Here is a 20809-nt window from a genome sequence, read left to right as displayed (position 1 = left end):
GATTTAGTGATCACAATCAAGTGAGTTTGCCAGCATTCTTCATCATTAAAATAATAAATATGGAGTTATTTACACAGATAAATGTGAAAATGTGACTTTGTCAAATATAAATGCTGCTTTAACTGCCATGTCAATTTGGAATAAGAAATAGTTTCTGGACTGCAATTAAGAAAAGAGAATAATGTTTATCGACTAATCTCAGTTAAGGTATAATTGCTCAGAACATTTCTGGATTCATATATGCTAATAGATGAGATGGGAACCTGAATAAAGAGCCCATCCTCTCAAATTAAGCCCAAAGTAAATGGCCCCTCCCTGACCCCTTTAAAACATTTCAAAAGATGCTAATTCAGCATTTGTTTAAAACACCGTAACTAAGGCCCCTTATTTACTTACACAAACGGTTGTTTCGTGACTGATCATTTATGTTCACGTAGTCCGTCCGTGATAGATTTGTTCTTGACTGAGACAAGCTGCTTTAATTTGGGTCCAGATCCAAAACCAGTTGAGAACTGCTGCAGTAGATGGCTCCACATTCTCCATGGCATCAGGCCTGCTACATCATGCAAATATATCTGTTACTTTACTTATTTCAGATTTTTGTGTTGGCGGTGGTCACTCAATCAGGTATTAGATGTGTTTCTGTTAGAGTTTCTTTTCTCTATTTTGCCATTTCCTTTGAAATGTAGGCCTTGACTGCAGCTCTCTTCAAGACCACGAAGAGTGTGGTCTATGTCCTCAGCCTCATGTTCCTCCTGATGTTCATCTTTGCCCTAAATGGGTACTACTATTTTGGGGACCCCACCACTGGAGACCCGGATAACTGGGGTGACCTTGGCAGTGCGCTCTTCTCTCTGTTCGATTTGGTGACCGTGAGTCAGACTGCATATGAGCATTAATATCTTCTACTGGTACAGCCCCTGGAAAGTCCTTAGGACAGCGGTTCTCAAAGCTCTACCTGAGGACCCCCAGTCGTTTACACGTGTTCCTGAATTATCACCCCTGAATCAACTTTCAGGCCCTTGACTACTTTCAGGTGAGCTAGTTCAGGGCTACAACCACATTTCTAGATGTCCAGGGGTCCCTGGGAGAGGTTTGAGAACCACTGCCCTAGAAAACTGAAACACCAAAGTTTAAAAGACTGTCCTCCTCAACCTATCTTTGCCTGCAAGCAGGATCTGGAGCAGTGTACAGGTGTTTTGTTTATGCATGCTATCTTAAGTTGATCCTAGTAGTACCAACTTGTATGCTGTGTTTATTCAGGACTTCAGCTTATTCTACTTGCATGAGCCAGTGTCCTCTGTACACTGGTAGACAAGGTTTGAATGTAATTAGTTTATTTACATAATTGTTTATGGCCAGTCAAAATATAGTCTTGTTTTCGTTTTGTTTTGGCGCCCTTCATTAAAATGTCCAAATTATATCTTGACGGGACAGTTACGTTATCTCAATACCATAACACCTCTGCTGTGACATCATGCAAATTATCATATATTATCATAAATTATTATTACCATGTATTCCTATAATTCATCCCATATAGTCATCATCCCAAATAGTCAGATCATCCCTAATGTGAAAAGTTTTCCATGAATACTCTTCTGAGGTTTTGGAATTTCCTGTTCAGTTCTTTCTGATTTCAGGAATATTTTGGTTATGATTTTGGGAAATCCTGAGTATGTTGACAAAACTTACTGGAAATGTTCAACTCATCCCCCTCTGCCATATTCAGTTGGATGGTTGGACTGATATGCAGCAGAAACTGGATGACCTGGGGCTGGTCAACAGTCGCATCTTCACCATCCTCTTCATCCTCATCTGCTACTTCATCCTTTTCAATATGTTCATCGGCGTGGTCATCATTGAGATTCAGGTATCAGAGCCGTGGAGTTGTTGTTGTTGTTTGGGCAAAGCTACATCTCCTACGAAATGATTTGTTGAATTCCACACCCCTGTCCCAAAATTAGTCGCAAATTATTATTTTTGTCATCATTTAGCAAACACCCTTATCTGAAGCAGATTACGGTGATGCATGTGTACATTTCCAACCTGGTCCACCGTGGGAATCAAACCCACAACCTCTGGCATTGGCAGTACCATGCTCTACCATCTGAGCTATGCAGGACTTAGATTCTCTTCTCCATTCCCATATGTAACTTGGGGGTGCTGGTAAAACAAACTGCACTATTTTGGGAAAAGAGTTCTATTTCTGGTGCTTCCTCTGTTCCCTGGCTTAAAACCGGCGCTCCGTGTGGATCTGCTGCTGTCTGTGGGGTTTGTCAGCTGCAGCAGCCAGACGGCAGCTCTCAGCCCCGACCAGATGTGGCCCTTCATTTAATCGTGTGCGGCTGATGCCCTAAAGTGTGCAGGCGGATGGTCCGGTCCTTTCATTAGTTCACTCCTCACAGCCACAGCTCCACAAAGCATTACACCGTGAGCACTCTGCAGTCCAAACACTCCAGGGGGAAGGAGAGATAAGGTGTGTGTGTGTGTGTGTGTGTGTGTATGTATGTGTGTGTGTGTGTGTGTGGGGGGGGGGGGGTTAACACTGTCCACCTTTTTTCTTTCTTTTTTTAATATTTGTATTCCTTGAGATGGAAAAACTATAATTCTGTCAAGTATGAAGTGTCCAGTAAGCAGCCTGACTGTGAGGCCGGGCTGTCTCCTTCTCAAATAGAACCCCATTAAAGGAAAAAGACACTCAAAAACAACATTTTGTTCCCCTTCATACAAAAACAATATGTGCCCTATATGAGGTATATTTTGCCATTTATGACATAAGTAGTGATTAAATAGATCACAATTAGTTTAGTCGCAATTTAAGGAACAATACTGAAAACTATATTTTGGCATTTGATTAGTCCGCCTTCCTCCAGGCCTAAAAGGTTTAGCATGTAAGCAATCACATTTTCAAGATAAAGTACTTTAAAAATATTAAAATGTTCACTGTACCATGTGTTTATGGTTTGACATTTTGTAAACGTGATACTGTTGCAACAGTGGGTTAGTAATACAACCACAATTGTTCCTTTACTTGTGCACCCATTGTGATTTGCTTGTGAAATTGGTGCAACTTCTACTTTTATAGTGCATCACTTTATAAGGAATAAGTTGCAATTTTGAGGGAGGTCTTCTGGGTTTACTCTAGGTAGCTGCTTGTGCGTGATAATATAACATCTTTCTTAGCATGTGTGTGAAGTGGTATTCCCCCCCCCAGCATCTGGTGAGGAACGCTCAAATGTAATCAGATCTTCACAAATAAAGATAACAAGGTCGTAGAAAGTAAATGTGGAGCTTAGCCTGCACTCCGAAACCCGAGGGTCTGCTTAAATTCAGCAACTGGTTCAAGTAAAAAAAATTTACTACTTAAAGCCCTTATGATATTTATGTAAAACATTACAATTTTTATTTGAAATAATGTTAAAGTTCATGTATTTATGTTTCAAATGTTCTTAGTATGCAATTCCCCTGGATTTATGCTTTTCCATATTCAAAATGGAAAAGCATATTCATATTTTCCATATTCCTAGCTAGTATCTATTGGTTGATTGTAAAAATACCTGTTGTTAATACTTTTTCTTTTCCTTTAGCATTCAACAAAGCGTTTTGAAAACGATATACAGAGTGAGCGCGAGGCTTCGTTGGCCCATAAGAAACATGCCATCACCCAGAGACAGAAGAATGAGATCAGAAAGCTCATCCAAAGCCAGGTGACTCTAATTATGTGTTCCCTAATGAAAGGGTATAATAAGTATCATTATATATTCCTGATACAGAGTATCATTACATCTCCAATACGGAGGTTATAATATGTATCATTAGGTCTCCGATACAGAGGTTATAATACGTATCATTAGGTCTCCGATACAGAGGTTATAATACGTATCATTATGTCTCCGATACAGAGGTTATAATACGTATCATCATGTATACGATACAGAGGTTAAAAATAATATCATTATGTCTCCAATACAAAGGTTATAATATGTATCATTATGTCTCTGATATAGAGGTTATAATATGTATCATTAGGTCTCCTATACAGAGATTATAATACGTATCATTGGGTCTCTGATACAGAGGTTATAACATGTATCATTAAGTCTCTGATACAGAGGTTATAATACATATCATTTGGTCTCTGATACAGAGGTTATAATACGTATCATTAGGTGTCTGATACAGAGGTTATAATACGTATCATTAACTCTCTGATACAGAGGTTATAATATGTATCATTAAGTCTCTGATACAGAGGTTATAATATGTATCATTAAGTCTCTGATACAGAGGTTATAATATGTATCATTAAGTCTCTGATACAGAGGTTATAATATGTATCATTAAGTCTCTGATACAGAGGTTATAATACGTATCATTAAGTCTCTGATACAGAGGTTATAATACGTATCATTAAGTCTCTGATACAGAGGTTATAATACGTATCTTTAGGTTTGTTGATACAGAGGTTATAATACATATCATGTCTCCAAAATATGGAGTATTATTGTGTCCCTGGAACAGTGGGTACAGTATGTGTTCACCATCTTGGGTGTTTTCACACTTTGAAATAGTTTACTGGGATTTTTTTGTTGTTGAATTCTGTCTTTGAAATACTTTGTATGTGAAAGTAGAAGAAAATGTTTGTACAATCGTAAAGAGTAAAGCACTACTATACCTTGATCTGACATTCTCCCCGCTGAGTCAATGTTAGAAAAACCTTTGACAATGCCTACATATTTGATTCTTCTTTGGTAAGTCTCTAAAAGCTTTGCACATCTGGATTATTCAATATTTGTCCATTATTATCAAAAAGATTATCTTCAGGCAATATCAATGTCTCCTGGATCATTGCTAGACAGACATGTTTATGCCTTATTTATAGTTTTTCAAACAGATTTTAGTTTAACCAGTAACTTTGTATGATTCACTGCCTTCTTGGTAAGCGACTCTTGTGTTGTTGGTTGTTTTCCTGATAAAAGTTACCATCATATCCCAGTTTCTAGGCTTCTTCCTGTGCCTAGACGCATCTTTTTTTCCCTCTTTGCCGAAGTTAAGTGTGGACATTCAGTGACGTGGCCTCGACCGTGTTTAGAAAATAAGACGGCAGTTACGCCTGTGTTGCAATATTTGTATGCTGTATATGAGCACTCTTTAGTTCAGTCTGTCAAAGGCCTCATAGTGACATTACTGGGCTCTTTCCTTCCTCTCCTGAAGCTCAGTTCAGAAGGACAACTGTATAGTTGATGTGTTTGGATGGTTTGATGCATCATACAGGATACATCATAAATGGTTATTGCTAACTTTAACATTCATAAAGAGATACTAAAGGTCTGATTTGTCATTGTTACCCATCTGCCAATCACTGGCCTACTTAATGAGAAGAAAGCTTGCGAAAAAGCTCCCTTGTTTTTTAAGCTGAATCTGTGCTTGAAATTAAATACTTTGCTGAGGGACTTGCCTGATGTTTTATGTTGGGACAGAAAAAGAGGAGGTAATTTACAAATAACCCCTGCGTTGTTTTACACAGAGTCCATCTAACTTGTGATATCCATCTAACTTATGATATCCATCTAACTTATGATGTGTATTCTTAAGCAGTTATATTTTCTGTTATTTGTTTTGTATCAATTCAAGAGTAAAAGTGGAATTAACATGGAATCTTTTTTTATAGATCAATTAGAAAAAACAAAAAATCACAAACAAATGAATTACATAAAGGTTGTGAAGGAGTGAATACTTATAATACGCTCTGCACAGACAGGCAACGAGCGCAACCTCACCAAGCTGGTGGAGACCTTCAAGAAGTCCCTGCGTCACTCTGACTACATGGTGATGGAGGACCTGTGCACCAGCATGTCCTTCACGGACCTCTACTTGACCACACTGGGCCACCAGGACGCCACCGTCCACCAGTAGGCACCCCTGCAGCATAGTCTAATTAATGGAAGGTTGCATTCTTGATGGCTTCCGCTCGATTTTATGGCTGTGAAGTCAATATTGGCCGAGTAAGGCCCACGGCAGGGGTTAGACGTGAGGTCAGGGTTAGGGTGAAAGAAATGTTTAATGGGAGGAAAATGTAAATGGCCAGGGTTTAGCTCATGGTGTGTGCAGGCTTGTAATAACCCTCCCAGAGGACACACTCCTGCATGATGGGTGGCAACACAACATGTATGAAATCTTTTGCCAAACGCGGCTAGCTTACCGCCAAATATTGGCTCCTAATTACCCTGGTGAAAACAAATGGGGTACCTCAGGCACAGGGCAAAAAACGTCATATCTGGGTTACAGACACCAGCCTATAAAGGGTTAATGATTCTTCTGCGAGGGCAAACGGCGGTAAATTGGGTCATAAAGGGAGTTGGTTAAGAAGACGTGATTACAGCCTGAATGACTTAAGATATCCCAGTTAGCATTTCTTCACATGCATTGAGAATTTCACTGCAGTCAGAAATATTTGTTTGACTTTCCCTAGAAACACGGATGCTATTGAAACATGTTCTAGCGGTTTTACTGGAATATTTGATAAATTGATAGACTGTGATTTGTCTGTTTTGTTTAAAGCTGTCTGATATTCTTTAAAGCTTCAACCAAATGTCTTTGACTTCGTACTGTAATCCTGAAATGACTGTCATGTGTCAATTCTGTTGAAATTATGTTGACGCGATGATGAAGATTTGGGTAATTACATCATTTTCTCGGGACGTGCACGATTACAGTAATCACAGTGTCATAGGCTAGATCTTGTAGCAGCATGCAGTTCTACAGTAAGGCATGCATTGCCGAGGTCCATACCTGTACACGTTCTAGCATCAACACCATCCCGCTACCACGTCTTGGTTGTCATTTTGTTTCAAGTTCCGCGCCACATCCGCAGAAATCTTGAATTTAATAACGACGCTGCATCGTTAATCTGGACACGGTTTACGTCTTTATAAAGTAAACACTTTCAGTTTATGTGAGGCCATAATACCGATGACTTGTGCAAGCTCAAATGAGAGGGCAGCGTCTCGTTAGTAAAGAAAACATGAGCATTTTGTGCGTGTGGTAATAGCCGGCCACTATAGTGACTTTATATTAAAGTTAATTACACAGACTGTAGTTGTTCTAACAAGTCGGGAATGACAGGCTGAAATGAGAGAGTCTACTCCTTGCAGGCTGCAGCAACTCTATGCGGAGGCCCTGCTAATTCTAAGTGAGTTACTGGAGAAGGACCTCTTTGACATGGAGCAGAAAGCCCAGAAAGGAAGGAACGTGAAAATGAGTGAGCAAAAATGCCAGGAAGGGGGACCTGACTGAACTATTCAGGACTCAAATCATTATTTACATACCAAATTAAAAAGAGGAACGTTTGTCGGCATGCGTATAACGTTGTGTCTCGCAGTGTTTCTTTGTTGTGGGTCGCCATGGTTGTATCTAGACCAGGAGCTGAGAGATGCTGGAGTATGGTCTTCAAAATCACTCGGGGATCTTTACCAGAGGTAGGCTATATGTTAGATAACTGCCTATTCCATATGTACTGTAAAGCACTCCATGCAATACAGAAAGGTCTAAATATGCGTCCTAAATAACTCCTTATTCCCCATGTGTTGTCCACACAATAGAGGACGGTTTTAATATCCTGTACATTGCACGTCTTTTGACCCCAAATTCCCCCACACAGGGAATAAAAACCCATTCAGGATATCTTCCAGGTAGTGTGGTTCTAATCCGTGCCATGTTCACACCTTCTGTATTCTGGGCACGTCATAGATAACTTGATTTGATTTTAGACCGGTCCGCGATGTTCTCTGCTCGGACCTGGCCTCCGCGAGGTATAGAATGCGGTGACCCCCCCCCCCCTCGTGAGGTGCCTGCGGACGGGCCCGAGTACAACATGATCTGTTTAGAGACTTTGTATGGAGCACTCGATTATACTGTACATATTCCCAGGGTCAATTCATGACGCGTTTGTTGCCTTTGTTAAACCTGTCAGGCGAAGTACAGGCCAGGTCTGTGCATCGAGTGTTGATGAACTCGCGAGACACTATCGCTTAACTTTAATGTGAACCATACTTTGCGTTATTAACGGTAAAAAAAAAAAATACTTTGTTGCGTGTTACAAAAGCTACTAACTTTGAAATAATACTGTTATTGCACCCAGCGAAACACAGGACTGTCTTTAGAGCGGAAACAAACTGTTTGACCACTAGGGGGTGCAAAGCGTTGTTGTCTATGCCTCATTAACATGTTCTCATCCTCCTATGTACTGTGGTAATTCGTACTTTAGTGAGGATAGGGGACAGCCCTGAGTGTCAGCACTTCTGTAGTCTTAAAATAGTTGAGCGTTACACCATTTCTCTTTGGTCTGTTTTGCTCTGTCGTTGAAATCCCAAACATTTCTCAATATCTGAGGTGTTGTAAACGCTTTACCTGGCGCCAACCCCGCGAAATTACAGTAAAACACTTTTCATCCATAAAACATTTAATCCATCTATTCATTCCCTTATCCATTTTCTTTTCAGTTTATTATAGTAAATTTTACGGCCTTGCACCTTATTATTTAACAGTGATTGCTTTAATACTGCGTTTGCGTATGAAATACAGAAGATGCACCAAACTACACGTAAACAAATCCAGGTATGTCCTTTACATTGGGTATACTGCAGTTCTGTATACTATAGATGTTGGACACATGGACTGACTTTCCTGTCTGTATGCAGAGAAATACCTGTTCAAATATTTACAGGCTGTAAAATGACACTTTGAACCTTAGCCTCCGTGAACTACCCTTCAGTAATATTGGCTTTACAATGGAAGGTACTTGGTTTAATTGGAAAATATGTGATTGCATTTATGACAATCTTTGTGTATTTTTTTTAACAAGTTGGTATAAGGATTGGAATTGTTCTGTTATCATTTTATTAACCAAAATAACCCCTATTTACATCAATCGCTAATATTTACTTGAGGCCTATTTTTACTCTTTCTGACCCTGGATCCACCAAATTATATAAAAACAAAATGTGTTCTGTTACAGAGAACATTAGTTGTTACATTCTATTGGGTCTGAGCCTTCCAAATGCTACAATGCAATGTTCAGCTATCAAGGATGATTTCTGCACTAAATTAATATCATTGTTATCCACTGTCCCATAAGTCCAGTGTTGTGGACTATTTTATAAAATATTATATAAATACACTTGACTATATAGGTTATTTTATATTCTATATATATCATGTTTTCTACAACTAGAAGCACCGTTACTAAAAGGCTGATTTATTTAGGGATTCAAGTTGATTCTGATCCGTTTTCATATTGCTTTGTAGTCTATAGAAAATCATGATACAGCACGTGACAACAATTTTTTAGGCAACCTGAGACATTTGAAAAAAACGGTTTTGGGGAATCAATTGCAACAACAGAGTAAAAATATGGAACATGTAAAGTTAGTTGAAATTCAAGTTTTAAAAGACAGTGTTTAATCCAAAACGCGCGTATTCAGCTCCCATTGGTTATACGCATAGGTATATGTTGAAACACTTGATTTGCCCTTTGGAGATTGCCAATGTTTTTTTTTAATAAATGTTGTCTCGATTTATTTGCAGAACACATATGACTGACATCTAATATAGCCTATTCAAACCAATGCATTTATGTTTGTGACCAGTGGCGTAATAATAAATGTTTCATAGGAAGAGCATATTATCAGTTTCCAGAGTAATTTAAAGTAGCCTATAAATTATAGCATTATTTACAGCATTTGCGTGAATATCAGCCTAATGGGTCAGTAAAATAGATATGAGAATGGCTGAAGCTGTGAAGTGGGAGATATCGTATTGATTGCTCACTTCATATTTGTCAAGAGAAAAACTCCTAGCCCATGACAGTTGCAAACACTTAGGCCACTCCTTGCTAAATCTCGCAAAGTAATATAATTATCGCTGTTATTCTGTGTGTGTTTTTTTTTTTTAGGTCGTTCGGATTAAGCTGCTTATATGCTGTTAACCGTAGACTTAATATGTGTGTTGGAAATTATGGCGAAAAAATTATCTACATTTCGAATCACCACTTTAACTCATCCTAACAATATGACTACATCCCGGATGTATGAATTTTGTCATCATGTAAAAGATTCATACATAACATAAGCAATCAAGAACAAGTGATCATGAAACCAGACGCAGAAAATTCCTAGTCGCTCTCCAGCTGCCAACTCTCAGATTTTCATAAAGCGAGTATGATTAGGTCTACTGAAAGTGACCTAGTCTGAAAGCTCTCGCAGTTGCCACGTTCTTCTCTGCTTTTCAGCCCACATCAAACCGTTTTGTCAACAAAATAGGATCAGACAGCGAAAATCCCTTACTGAGAACTAGGAATGCCCATTGACTTGCGTAATGTATTTCCTATATGTGGTTATATAGGCAATTGTATGTGTGAAATCTGTTTACTATAGGCATTATCTTGTTCCAAATACTTGGAACATCCTGTAGCCTATTTATGTCGTTTAAATATTTGTTTTCTTTTATTAAATAAATACCTGAAATAAGCTTCTATCTGCTGTAGTTTATTCAAACATATCATAAACACATGAAGTTACGTTTCAATCACCTTCTGTATACAGTATAATGGACTTTGCTTTATCTTACATTATATTATCAACTTTGCACTCAAGTTAAAGCATGCGGGATTTCTATTTTTAGCAAACGAATAGGCTAAAAAGGAAAATACTCCAGACAAAGCACAGCCTATGAAAGTGAAGTCACGCTACAGAAACTGAAAACACAACCAGGCGATGGCGCCCCCTGCATAGACGGTAAAGCACACATGAGCGTATAAAAGACTAAGCTATGTACAACAGAATTCTTCTTCTACAGAGTCTGGATGTATCTTAATCTCGCACGTTTTGTTTCTAATCCACGACCAAGAGAAAAGGCCTAAAAGCCAGGTTCAAATCGGTTTGAGTCCTCAAAGCAAGCAAGTGAAAATGAGCAGAAGTTCCTTTTGTCTGTTTCTTATGTTATGTACAATGTAACACGTCTTCATCACTTTTTTAAATCCAAAAAACATGGACATTTAAATTGTTGTGCAAGTTCATCTGTAGACACATACAACCCGCATAATCCATTTGAAAAATAAATGATTGCAACTAATCCAGTTTAGTTGTCTTTCGCCCCGTTCTCAGGTAGCCATGCTAGGCCTACGTCTGTCCGCGAATTATTTTCATCAAGGCTGATCCGTCAACTGTTGTATTGACAGGCGTTAAGGCTAGACCCGGGGCTTTGCAACCCGCTGTATCCAAAGGTTGGGTGCTGTTTCGATTTCAGTCTCAGGGTCGCCAGGCTAGAATTACACGTGTCTCTGTATACGCTATAAGGAGAACCGGGCGGTCCGTACGGACAGGCGGACGAGGACATGGCTGAGTTGATTGTGGAGGTGCCGATGCCGTTAAGATTGCTGATGTTGTTCAGACCAGCTGTGGGCATCCCGGGTACAGCGGAGTGACCCATTCCCCCGGCCATAGTCATAGAAGATATGGAGTTAGGAGCCGAGAACATTGACTGGGATGTGAGTGGGCTCATTGAGTTGAAAAAAGTGAAGTTCTTAGTGGACAGAGGGGCCGGGGTCAGTCCTTTGTTCGTCCAGTTATTGTAGGTGTAGGCGGGATACATGTCGTCGTACGGCTGCATGAGCCCACTGAACTGGGGAAGGTAGCTGTTCTTGCACAAGTCCATTTGCTGGTTGCGTTCACGCTTCCTCCATTTGGCCCTACGATTTTTGAACCACACCTAAAGATCAAATTAAAAATAGAAAAAAGGTATTATTATACACACAGTGTAAGACATATTATTTTGATTATATCCAATATATCCATTAATTATTAATATCCATTAATAATAATAACAATAGTTTCATTATTATTATTATGTTATTGTAGTGGTTATTTTTATTTGTCACATTCAAATGACATTCACCAACAGTACATTTCAAAAGCTGTCTACGTCAGTAAACCTATGGATGATGGAAAACCTAGAAAAACGTGGGTCAGAATTTGACACAATTCTCGTTAATGTGCAATAGGAAAATTCGTTATCAATTTATTATGGATACAAATCAGGAGTATATATATTTAGGAGTGGATCTATTTCTTTTTGGGGCACATGTTTGTAAAAACATAGGTAGTCCACAAATGCAGGAAGGATGTGAAATTATAAGCCTAATAATCGTAATATTATATTTTAGACATCGAGAAACCAAATTAACATTATTTATTGGGTTTTTATAATAATCTCGTTTAATAATCTAGCCAGTTGTCCAGTCTGCTTTACGAGACAAACTCAAAGGTTTGTTCCATTTACACATGAGAGACGAAAGCCACTTCTTGTAGACCTGAGGAACAAATAAACGGAAGCTGATCATTTCTTCCATATATTGCATTTGAACCCCGAATAAATGCTGATTTGTTTAGGGGCGTTTATTTGTTGTTGAACATGGCAAAATGGTTTCTTAGTCTCACTGTGCAATACTCACAACAACAATTTAGGCCTACTCTGTCTCAGATACCATGGTTAGGTACTCATTGAATTTCACTACATAATTTGGTCTATAAACGTTTCTAAACTGTAGGCCTACGTAACAATGTGGTCGATTAGTACATTATTGCACAAATAAAACATATTAAAACTGTTCGGCCTACCGAAAGAAATGTCTACATTGATTTGTGTATATAAATGAACCAAAAACACAGTACGCTTAGATGTCATCAGAAGTGAAAAGATTTAGTTTTCATTTACCTCGAATATATAATTTGTTGAGCGAGTTTGAGTCATCAACATTTGTGGGGATTACGAGGAGCAACTTTAAAAATGTCTGCAGGGTAATTATGGTGTCAGTTCTACCTCATAAAGTTAGTAATCATTGGTTATTATTGCAACGAAAGTTTCTAAGTAAGCTAACATTCGAGTGTAGGCTTGAAGTCAAGTTGTCAACCCATAACATGTTTCAACTGAAAGTATTTTTCATTCACATCTTTAAGGTTTCTCTCTAAATATATGCAAGGCTCAGACGCTCCGCGAGGACCTTACCCTGACTCTGGCCTCAGTGAGATTTGTCCACACAGCTATCTCCTCTCTCGTGCTCATGTCCGGGTAGCGGTTCCGCTGAAAGGTGGCCTCCAGCTCCTGCAGCTGTTGGCTGGTGAAATGTGTCCTCTGCCTTCTGGCTTTTTTCTTTTTGGGATCGTCTGCGTTTCCATCATCGCTTCTGTGTTCTACGCTTCTCTCCTTTTCTGCAAACAAAAAAACATAAATATAAATGGTGGTTATTGTCGTCTACTGGTTTATACTCAGACCGACTGATTTTTTTTTTCATAGTGGTGCCTTTCCCCTATAAATGTGTTCTGCTTAACTTCAATCCATGTCGGCTCATATTGGCCTAGATACATACAGTATGTCCCAAACGCATGTAAACGTTTGTACAAACACAAAATGGTTTACGTTTACAGAAGGACGGCGTAATAGGCAATGCCTGTCAGTGTTATCCTAGCATTGTTTGAAGTGTCTATAAATCACTAAAGTAAATGACCATTTTTAAAATACCACAAGAAAGGTCACCAGAATAGGCTTTCATGTAAGCATGGGCGTCAAACATTAACAGATTGTCTCCGGGTTCAATATTGATTCATCAGACGTTCTATTACACATTTTCTTTATCGGCCATTGCTTGCATGAACCAACAACATTGCCGTTGTGGCAACATTTGTCCAGTGTATTATATAGGATTAATTATCTTGTTCATGCGTGTTTTCACAATATATATTATTTCACGCTTGGGAAAGGTCAGTTCATAGCAAACTAGCCGTAGCTGCTGGATGTGTTGGCTCTCTTTAGGCCTACGTCTCTAGAATTAAGCTGTTAAATATAACTTAAAACTAAGAAGAAATGGGATGTTGAGGGCAGGCCATTCTATTGAAGCACATAATAGTCTTAATAGTTAAACAATATTTTTTTACTTGATTTAATATGCAGAAAATAGTACAATGAAAAAGATTCAAACTGAATGTCTTGTTATCGGTGTTAAAACCCGACCACTGCAAATGAATTATTTAATTCAACAGAATGTGCTTTATTGTGTGTTTATTTTTTGCAAACTATTAGGCTATATATTCACATTTAAAAAATAAGCTCTATAATGCTTAAGTTGGTGGTAGGCTCATTGTTAATTCCGCAAGGTGACATTTAATCTACGTAACGTTTTACAAATATGATGTTGCAGAATTCCATTTAATTGATAGACTATGAAATAAAATACACAATTGAATTGTTCCCTTCAAGTTTCGGCAAAACGTTTGAAACCGTGGCGGACTTGCGATTGCTCTCTCATATAGGCAGGTCTGGGCTAGCTATGTGTATTTTAGTCGAATACTGAATGCATTGGGCACGTTTTAGCATGCGTATCTAAGTTTTTTATTTTGAATTCTTCGCTTTGATGTCCATAGTGTTTAACACGAAAATGCGTGTTATAATTATACCTAGCAATAATGATAGCAGGTAGGCCAAATACAATGTTATTACACGTTAATGTACCTGCTATTTCAGTATCTGATGACTCGCTGCTTGAGTTCTCTAACGTTTCTCGAGTGCTGTTCGAAGTTCTCGGCAAGTGAAACGTAGAGGCCATGTCGCGCGTCGGTGGAGGTCTCACGGTCTCTGCGATTCTGTCCAAATTCATTCCACCTTGAAAAGAATGATGCCGTATTAAAAAACGTTTTTTAAGTCCTGTGTGTGCGAGCTTTCTCAATCTTTAACATAAATGCTTAGATTTCCATTCGTAACCAAACACTTGCCATTGCAAAGACGTTTTTTAAAACAGATTTCCAAGAATTTGTTCTCCGGAAAAGTAGCCCCACATTTCCTCACAGCAGTGACAACGTTTAAATGCTTTCAGTTTCCGCTGCTGTGGATATGCCCGGTGTGACCGAATGGAAGCGCTCGCAGCAGAACCAAGGGATGTGACCCACCCATCTTCTGCGTTTAACCTCCCAGAAATGAGGAGTCCCACCCACAAAGACTATTCAATCTGCAGGAAATTTTTTTGGGATTTATCTCAGGGGAACGCATGAGGCAACGGCGAATTGCGTTGCATTGGTTGGAAAGTTGGGGAGAAAATGGTCCCTTTATTCAGGCATGTTTGAAATATGCCCCGGTGCAATGGAACGGCCCAACAGCTGTGCTTATGTAGCCTACACACGCAGACAATGTCTCTCGGATATGAACGGAGCTAAATAAACATTAGCATAAAGGCCATGTAATTTTCCCGGCCAAACACGGAAAGTACCTAATTTATACTTAACTATGCAGGCAACAGTATATGAAGGAAAGGAGCTTTAAAATGTGCCCTAATAGTCTGTTGATGAATGTTGTGATTTTCATGAGTTCTATTTCCAGGCCTTTTAAACAATCAACTAGCAGAAGCAAGTGAGGCAGACCTTGTTTAAAATAATGAAGTGTGTGTGTGTGTGTGTGTGTGTGTGTGTGTGTGTGTGTGTGTGTGTACAACTGCTACTCAGGCAGCTTCAGCGGTTGCGTAGCTTTTAGGCCTTTATGTCTCTCGTTATAACTGTCTAAGACAAGACAATTAATCTCAACCATAAAAATAACAGCCTAATGAATTAATACTGCATATGCTACCAATAACGAAAAGGCGAATAATGATGGATTAATGGATTTATTCGGTACACTTTTATTAACTATTAATCCTGTTTTTCAACCACACATCACACAGCTATGTCTTAAGCAGTAATTGTTTTAGACGGTAATTACATCGAGAAATTTCAGCACTATCAATATTTTATTTCCTCCTTATCAATGCAAAAACAAATGACCAAGCATGCTGAAAGAGCGAAATACATAAATAAATAATCATAAGCTTATGCTAAAAATAATTGCATACATTTTTTTGCCGGAAATGTGTTACTCTTTTTCGACTGATATTTCCTACTTAAAATGGTACTATAGAGATACCTACATTGACTTACAACACTTCACCATGTCCATAAATCCCTCTATTGACAGTTTAGCTTTTTTACACAAGATGGAACTACGGATTGCTCTTTTGAATTAAAATGGTATATTAACCTTGTTTTTTGTTGACAAAAACGCATCCCCTAAATAAAGTCATCCAGAGATGTTGCCTGTGTTTTTAGCAATCTCTTAATGAATCCTATTCTAAAGATATTTTCGGACATATCAGATTCAGACCTATTGTAAATCAGCGGCGCCTGGTGGCAGCTGACGGAGATTAAAAGTCACACCACACACTTGTGAATCCGATTGAAACACTTGATCACACACGATCACACACGTTCACTTGATCAGGTTCTGTGAATCAGTTTTACTGTGTTAAAACACGACTTCAAAATGTGTAACAAATTGTTCTTTTGTAAGAAATGCTTTATATAACCTATAAAGCAACTGACCGCTTATTTTGGACGAAATATATTTTTGTGTCAAGATAAGTGTGTCTAAACAATCGCCATTATTCGTCACTCGGGCCTTAAGAACAAATGTGCTGTCCTAAAGGCAAACTTGTTGAGTGTTTATAACAAAGCTAAGTGAATACAACGGAATGAAGACCAGGCACGATTCATACCTGGATAGGTAGGCCTACCTATTGAATGTGTATATATGCATTTATTATGTACTATAGGTGAATTGTATGAATTCGTGGTTTATCATCACTTTTTAAGTCATGAGTAGCCTAACTCCGGTGCTGGCCTGTTTTAGTCGTCATCCTTCCAAATCGTCCTAGAAATAACGCGGTATTATAATTACTTTGTCCAGGTATGTTGGCTTAGGCAGCTTCCGCTCAGCGCCGTCTCCGAGCCGTGTGGCAGGCGCCAGTGCTAAGCATTTTAGGTCATTGTATGACATTAACTTTTGACATTAGACCCAGTCGAACTGGAAAGCTTCCCTTAGGGGCCTTTCAAAATGAAACTGTGTAATCTCTCAACAATTACTTTACTTTTTAATCATTTGTTCGGTTTCCTAGCCAGCTTATTGTATTTATGTAATTATCCTCTTTAAGTTTGTTTTCTTGAGCACTAATTACTATAGCAATTTCGTATAAAAACTAAAATCCTATAAACTACAAAGTGTATGGTATTTGCCATATTGGTTCGTGTACTATTAGCTATGTGTTAAGGGAGGCAATTTCATTTTAAAACAACTAATTCAGAAAGATGTGGCTGTTGCATATAAACTTGGCTAAATTTGCCGGCATTTTGGAAATTATTCAAACCTGGTAGGAAAGAAAATTACATCAACATAAAATCTAGAACACCACAAACCGGTAAGCTTCTGACAATCTAGTCGTTACCTGAAAACAAGGAAAATGTGAGTTCACGTGATTTCCTCTTATCTAATAGGTTTGGGCGCCTAAGAAGCCTGCAGGGCTTGGGGTCACGTAATAGGCCTACCATACGCGCGATTACGCAAAACCAAAAGCGCATCAGATTGAATCACCAACGAAATGTACTCGGCATCCCTTTTGTCTTCCGCTCTTACGTTAGAGGAGAGACAGGTGATGTTATATCCTTGACAATCTATGTCATAGGCTTAATCTGTTGATCTTTTTGCATATATTTAAAGAGGGTCTGTCATGTCAATTTTGCTATTGGACGTTTCTTAATGGTCGACGGCCCATATAGTTGGCTCGGTTGGGTCTAATAATGCTTTTTTAAATATAGGGCATTTGCCACTTGCATGACTGATCGTCTCCAAAAGCTTTATAATCCACCAAGACAAGTTAAAGGACAGTGGCAAGATAAACAGTATTTTTTTTTCTCGGACGACTGGAAATAAACGTTGAGACCATTACTAATCAAACAAATACATCATTTAAGTGAAGTAGTATCTATTATGGTCTAATTTTGTTTTATATCATGTCATATTTTATTGAGATTCTAGGGAAAGGTTGAAGTGGCTTTTACTAGAGAATGACTAGAGAAAGGCATGTAGACAAAAATATGTTACTGTTTCATAATTTATTGGCCATCTCGAATACATAGGATACTTCGTCTAGGCCATGGCGACCTGTTCGAGATAACCACACGGCCGTCTTTTCTCCTTTTCTGTTCAATATATCTTTTGTTTAGTTGGTTGTCCCATCATAGGCTCAGCAAAGTATAGTTACTTAGCCTAGTGGGAATACAACTTGAAGCAATATTGGTATAACCTAAATTAAACAACACAATTACTTTTGAGAGATGTATGATCCTAAATTTAATTCATCCCAGTTTTATTACGGGGTCATATTGCTTAATAATGCAGAATGAAATGTAACAAATAAAGCCTCCAAAGCCGATATATTTTACAGACTCGCGGTAGGCTATGCAAAAACATAATGATACATTTAACTGACATTTTGGCATCATATCCAACATAACCTTTTTAAAATAAAGGCAACGCTGACCCTTATTTAATTAACAATGACATTTGCATTTACGGAATCAACGGAATTTACAGAGTTTTTATTTTGTAATTGAATGGATCACATGTAGACTATGAAAACATTAAACGTAGCTTAGTTTGACGCAGTAAGGTATAGGCTAAAACTGACAACTCATTTCTAACCAACAGTGAACTTTGAAGAATCTCGAAGAAAATAAACACATTTGCAAAAAAAAACTACTATTTACCATTGGCTTCAATAATACATTAAATGTTGCAGAAAATTAAACAACCAGTCATTCTTTCCCACGATGTTCGTTTATGAGCTTTTTGTGTATTGAAAATGCATTATTCTAGCTTTCGCAAGGCTGTATGCATCCATATTGGAGAAGTACAATTCAACCTCAGAGATACTGTATATGAAGCATGCAGTAGTACCTGGATCTCCGCAAGAGATTACATTCTTTGACAAATTAAGTTCCATTCCAGATGCCTGAAAAGCAAATAGAAGAATTAAACATCACATTATTTTACAGTGGTTCGTCATTACAACCTTCATATGTCTCTTAAAAGCAGTCACGAATAGGCCTGGTATTGTGCAAACACTTGTCTCCTTGCTCATCTTAAATTAACGTATAACAACGCAAATGCGAGCACAATTTATGTAAAACGTTAAGACTCCTTTTGGGCTGGGCGTTTTAACCAATGTGAATTATGTTGACCTTTCGTTCAGAGATAACGTAAAAGTTTATCTTTGTCGTGATGTATACACATAACCTCTCTTATCTCTAGGAATCCCTTTGCCCGTTTTATGCCCATAATAAATCGTGACATAATACATGCTATTTTCTTCACACGGATCCGGCAGCCAGATCAGCCCAACCGAATCCAAGGCCCAAACATACCCACACACGCACACATACACAATATATTAGACACACGCACAAAATAGACTTTATATATTCAACGAGATACATTTCTTAGCTTTTTTAATTAAAGCATGCATTTTTTGTAAAATTATTGTACGTTACAGCCAGTAGTGTCACATCACACAATTCAATTTTTTTTAAAATTTTAACCACTTTTCCTGCCCTCACAGTTTGTTGATGCCCAATTCGTGATTGTGGCCATGCCATGTCTCTGCTTCTCCCAGAGGGCTCGGGAGAGTCAATAAGGACATGTGTCTCATCTTGCCAAGCCTTTCTCCTTTTTCTCACAGAAATACCGAATCTTATTGCAATCCCCTACGAATACGTTCATAACCTGGTAACGTTTTTAATCTTAGTCTTACACATGCCAACGCCTAATACTCAAAGCCTGCATGTGCCAGTCCGCTTTACGGACTGAGTGGACTGCGTGCTCGCAACACAGTCACGGTCCACCAACGTGTTAAGATCACCGCGTTACTAGTTGGAACGTTTAAAATGTGATGTTCCGCCACGTCAGGCAATTTAATACAATTTGTAAACACTACTGCGGGTTGAGTCCCCGGAACTACGGCGCAAAAAAAAAAAAAACGCTTGCCCTGTCTCTCCAAAAAGCCTCTCCCAAAAGCCTGAGCTTTCTTATAATAAATAATTTCACTGGTGCGTTTTTCCCCACACTCGAATAGCCTACTCACCAGTTAATTCCCAGCAAAGACAGATACAAAAAACTTTAATACGTCCCCATGCAGGTGTGAAATAGATCCACTTAAGTGTGCAGGCATATGCCGTGTCCAAATATGCGCTTTGATAGCTTCTCTGTGCTGCTCAGGGTTTTCTTCAGTAGACCTTTCTCGTGTCCCTGTGACGTCACGTCAGTGAACCCCCCGACAGCAACTGGATACAGGATGCGCATATGCCGTCAGGAGACGTAGTGGGCCTACAAGCAACTTGTCTTTTGGATGCGTAAACAGAGGGTTTGGAATATTTAGTGAGTTAGTATGTTTTCCTGGAAATGTTGTTATTTAGACCTAGGCTATGGAATGGACCTCTGGGGAAGTTTATTTCATATTTGATATAGCCTGACGATAATTTGATAATACGGTCTGCGGGCATAAAGTTTGGAACAATAATACAAAAAATTTATATTGTGTAAGCCATTGCTTCCATTAGAATTGCGCATTAAAACACTATTCTTACAAAAGAGCAAGATGCAGATGCTAGTAGCAGAAGCATTATTAGCGTTAAGGCATAATTTATTAACCGAAACTATTTAACTAAAGTGGTAGGGTCAACATTTAGGCCCACACTCAAACTAGATGCAAACGACAAAGTACAGGTCTAAGCTCTAGGTGTCATTGTTTTAATTAGATGAAACTTGGCCAAAATGTAGTATTCAATTTTTCTCGATGATGAATGAACCAGTGCTATTTGTAGGATTGGACTTCGTTCTACCA

General features: G+C 38.6%; 2 protein-coding genes across 4 annotated transcripts in view; one reads left to right on the top strand and one right to left on the bottom strand.

Moving 5' to 3' along the window:
• Nucleotides 1-7834, top strand: part of LOC105011215 (cation channel sperm-associated protein 3) — an 8752-nt gene extending 918 nt beyond the window's left edge. Inside the window, exons 4-8 of the mRNA XM_010871064.3 lie at nucleotides 690-872; nucleotides 1733-1873; nucleotides 3591-3710; nucleotides 5761-5915; nucleotides 7158-7834. Coding sequence (XP_010869366.1) covers nucleotides 690-872; nucleotides 1733-1873; nucleotides 3591-3710; nucleotides 5761-5915; nucleotides 7158-7299 — 741 coding nt within the window. The 3' untranslated portion in view covers nucleotides 7300-7834. The remainder of the gene's footprint in view (nucleotides 1-689; nucleotides 873-1732; nucleotides 1874-3590; nucleotides 3711-5760; nucleotides 5916-7157) is intronic.
• A 2678-nt stretch (nucleotides 7835-10512) lies between these two features.
• Nucleotides 10513-20157, bottom strand: pitx1 (paired-like homeodomain 1). 3 transcript variants are annotated; one of them, XM_010871041.5, is made up of 5 exons: nucleotides 20051-20157; nucleotides 18868-18922; nucleotides 14566-14715; nucleotides 13066-13268; nucleotides 10513-11769 (listed from the first exon to the last, which is right to left on the bottom strand). In XM_010871041.5, the coding sequence occupies exons 2-5, from the start codon at nucleotides 18911-18913 to the stop codon at nucleotides 11221-11223; spliced, it is 948 nt and encodes a 315-aa protein (XP_010869343.1). In that variant the 5' UTR covers nucleotides 18914-18922; nucleotides 20051-20157; the 3' UTR covers nucleotides 10513-11220. The 3 variants fall into 3 exon arrangements, with proteins under 3 accessions (XP_010869343.1, XP_010869345.1, XP_010869344.1); XM_010871043.3 differs by lacking the exon at nucleotides 14566-14715; XM_010871042.5 differs by lacking the exons at nucleotides 18868-18922; nucleotides 20051-20157 and adding an exon at nucleotides 14826-14996.
• Between the last annotated feature and the right edge of the window lie 652 nt (nucleotides 20158-20809).

This window comes from Esox lucius, chromosome 7 (genome assembly GCF_011004845.1).
Source record: "Esox lucius isolate fEsoLuc1 chromosome 7, fEsoLuc1.pri, whole genome shotgun sequence".
Taxonomy (NCBI): domain Eukaryota; kingdom Metazoa; phylum Chordata; class Actinopteri; order Esociformes; family Esocidae; genus Esox; species Esox lucius.
The sequence above is the reverse complement of the archived record's forward strand: the minus strand, read 5'-3'. Positions and strand labels throughout refer to the sequence as shown.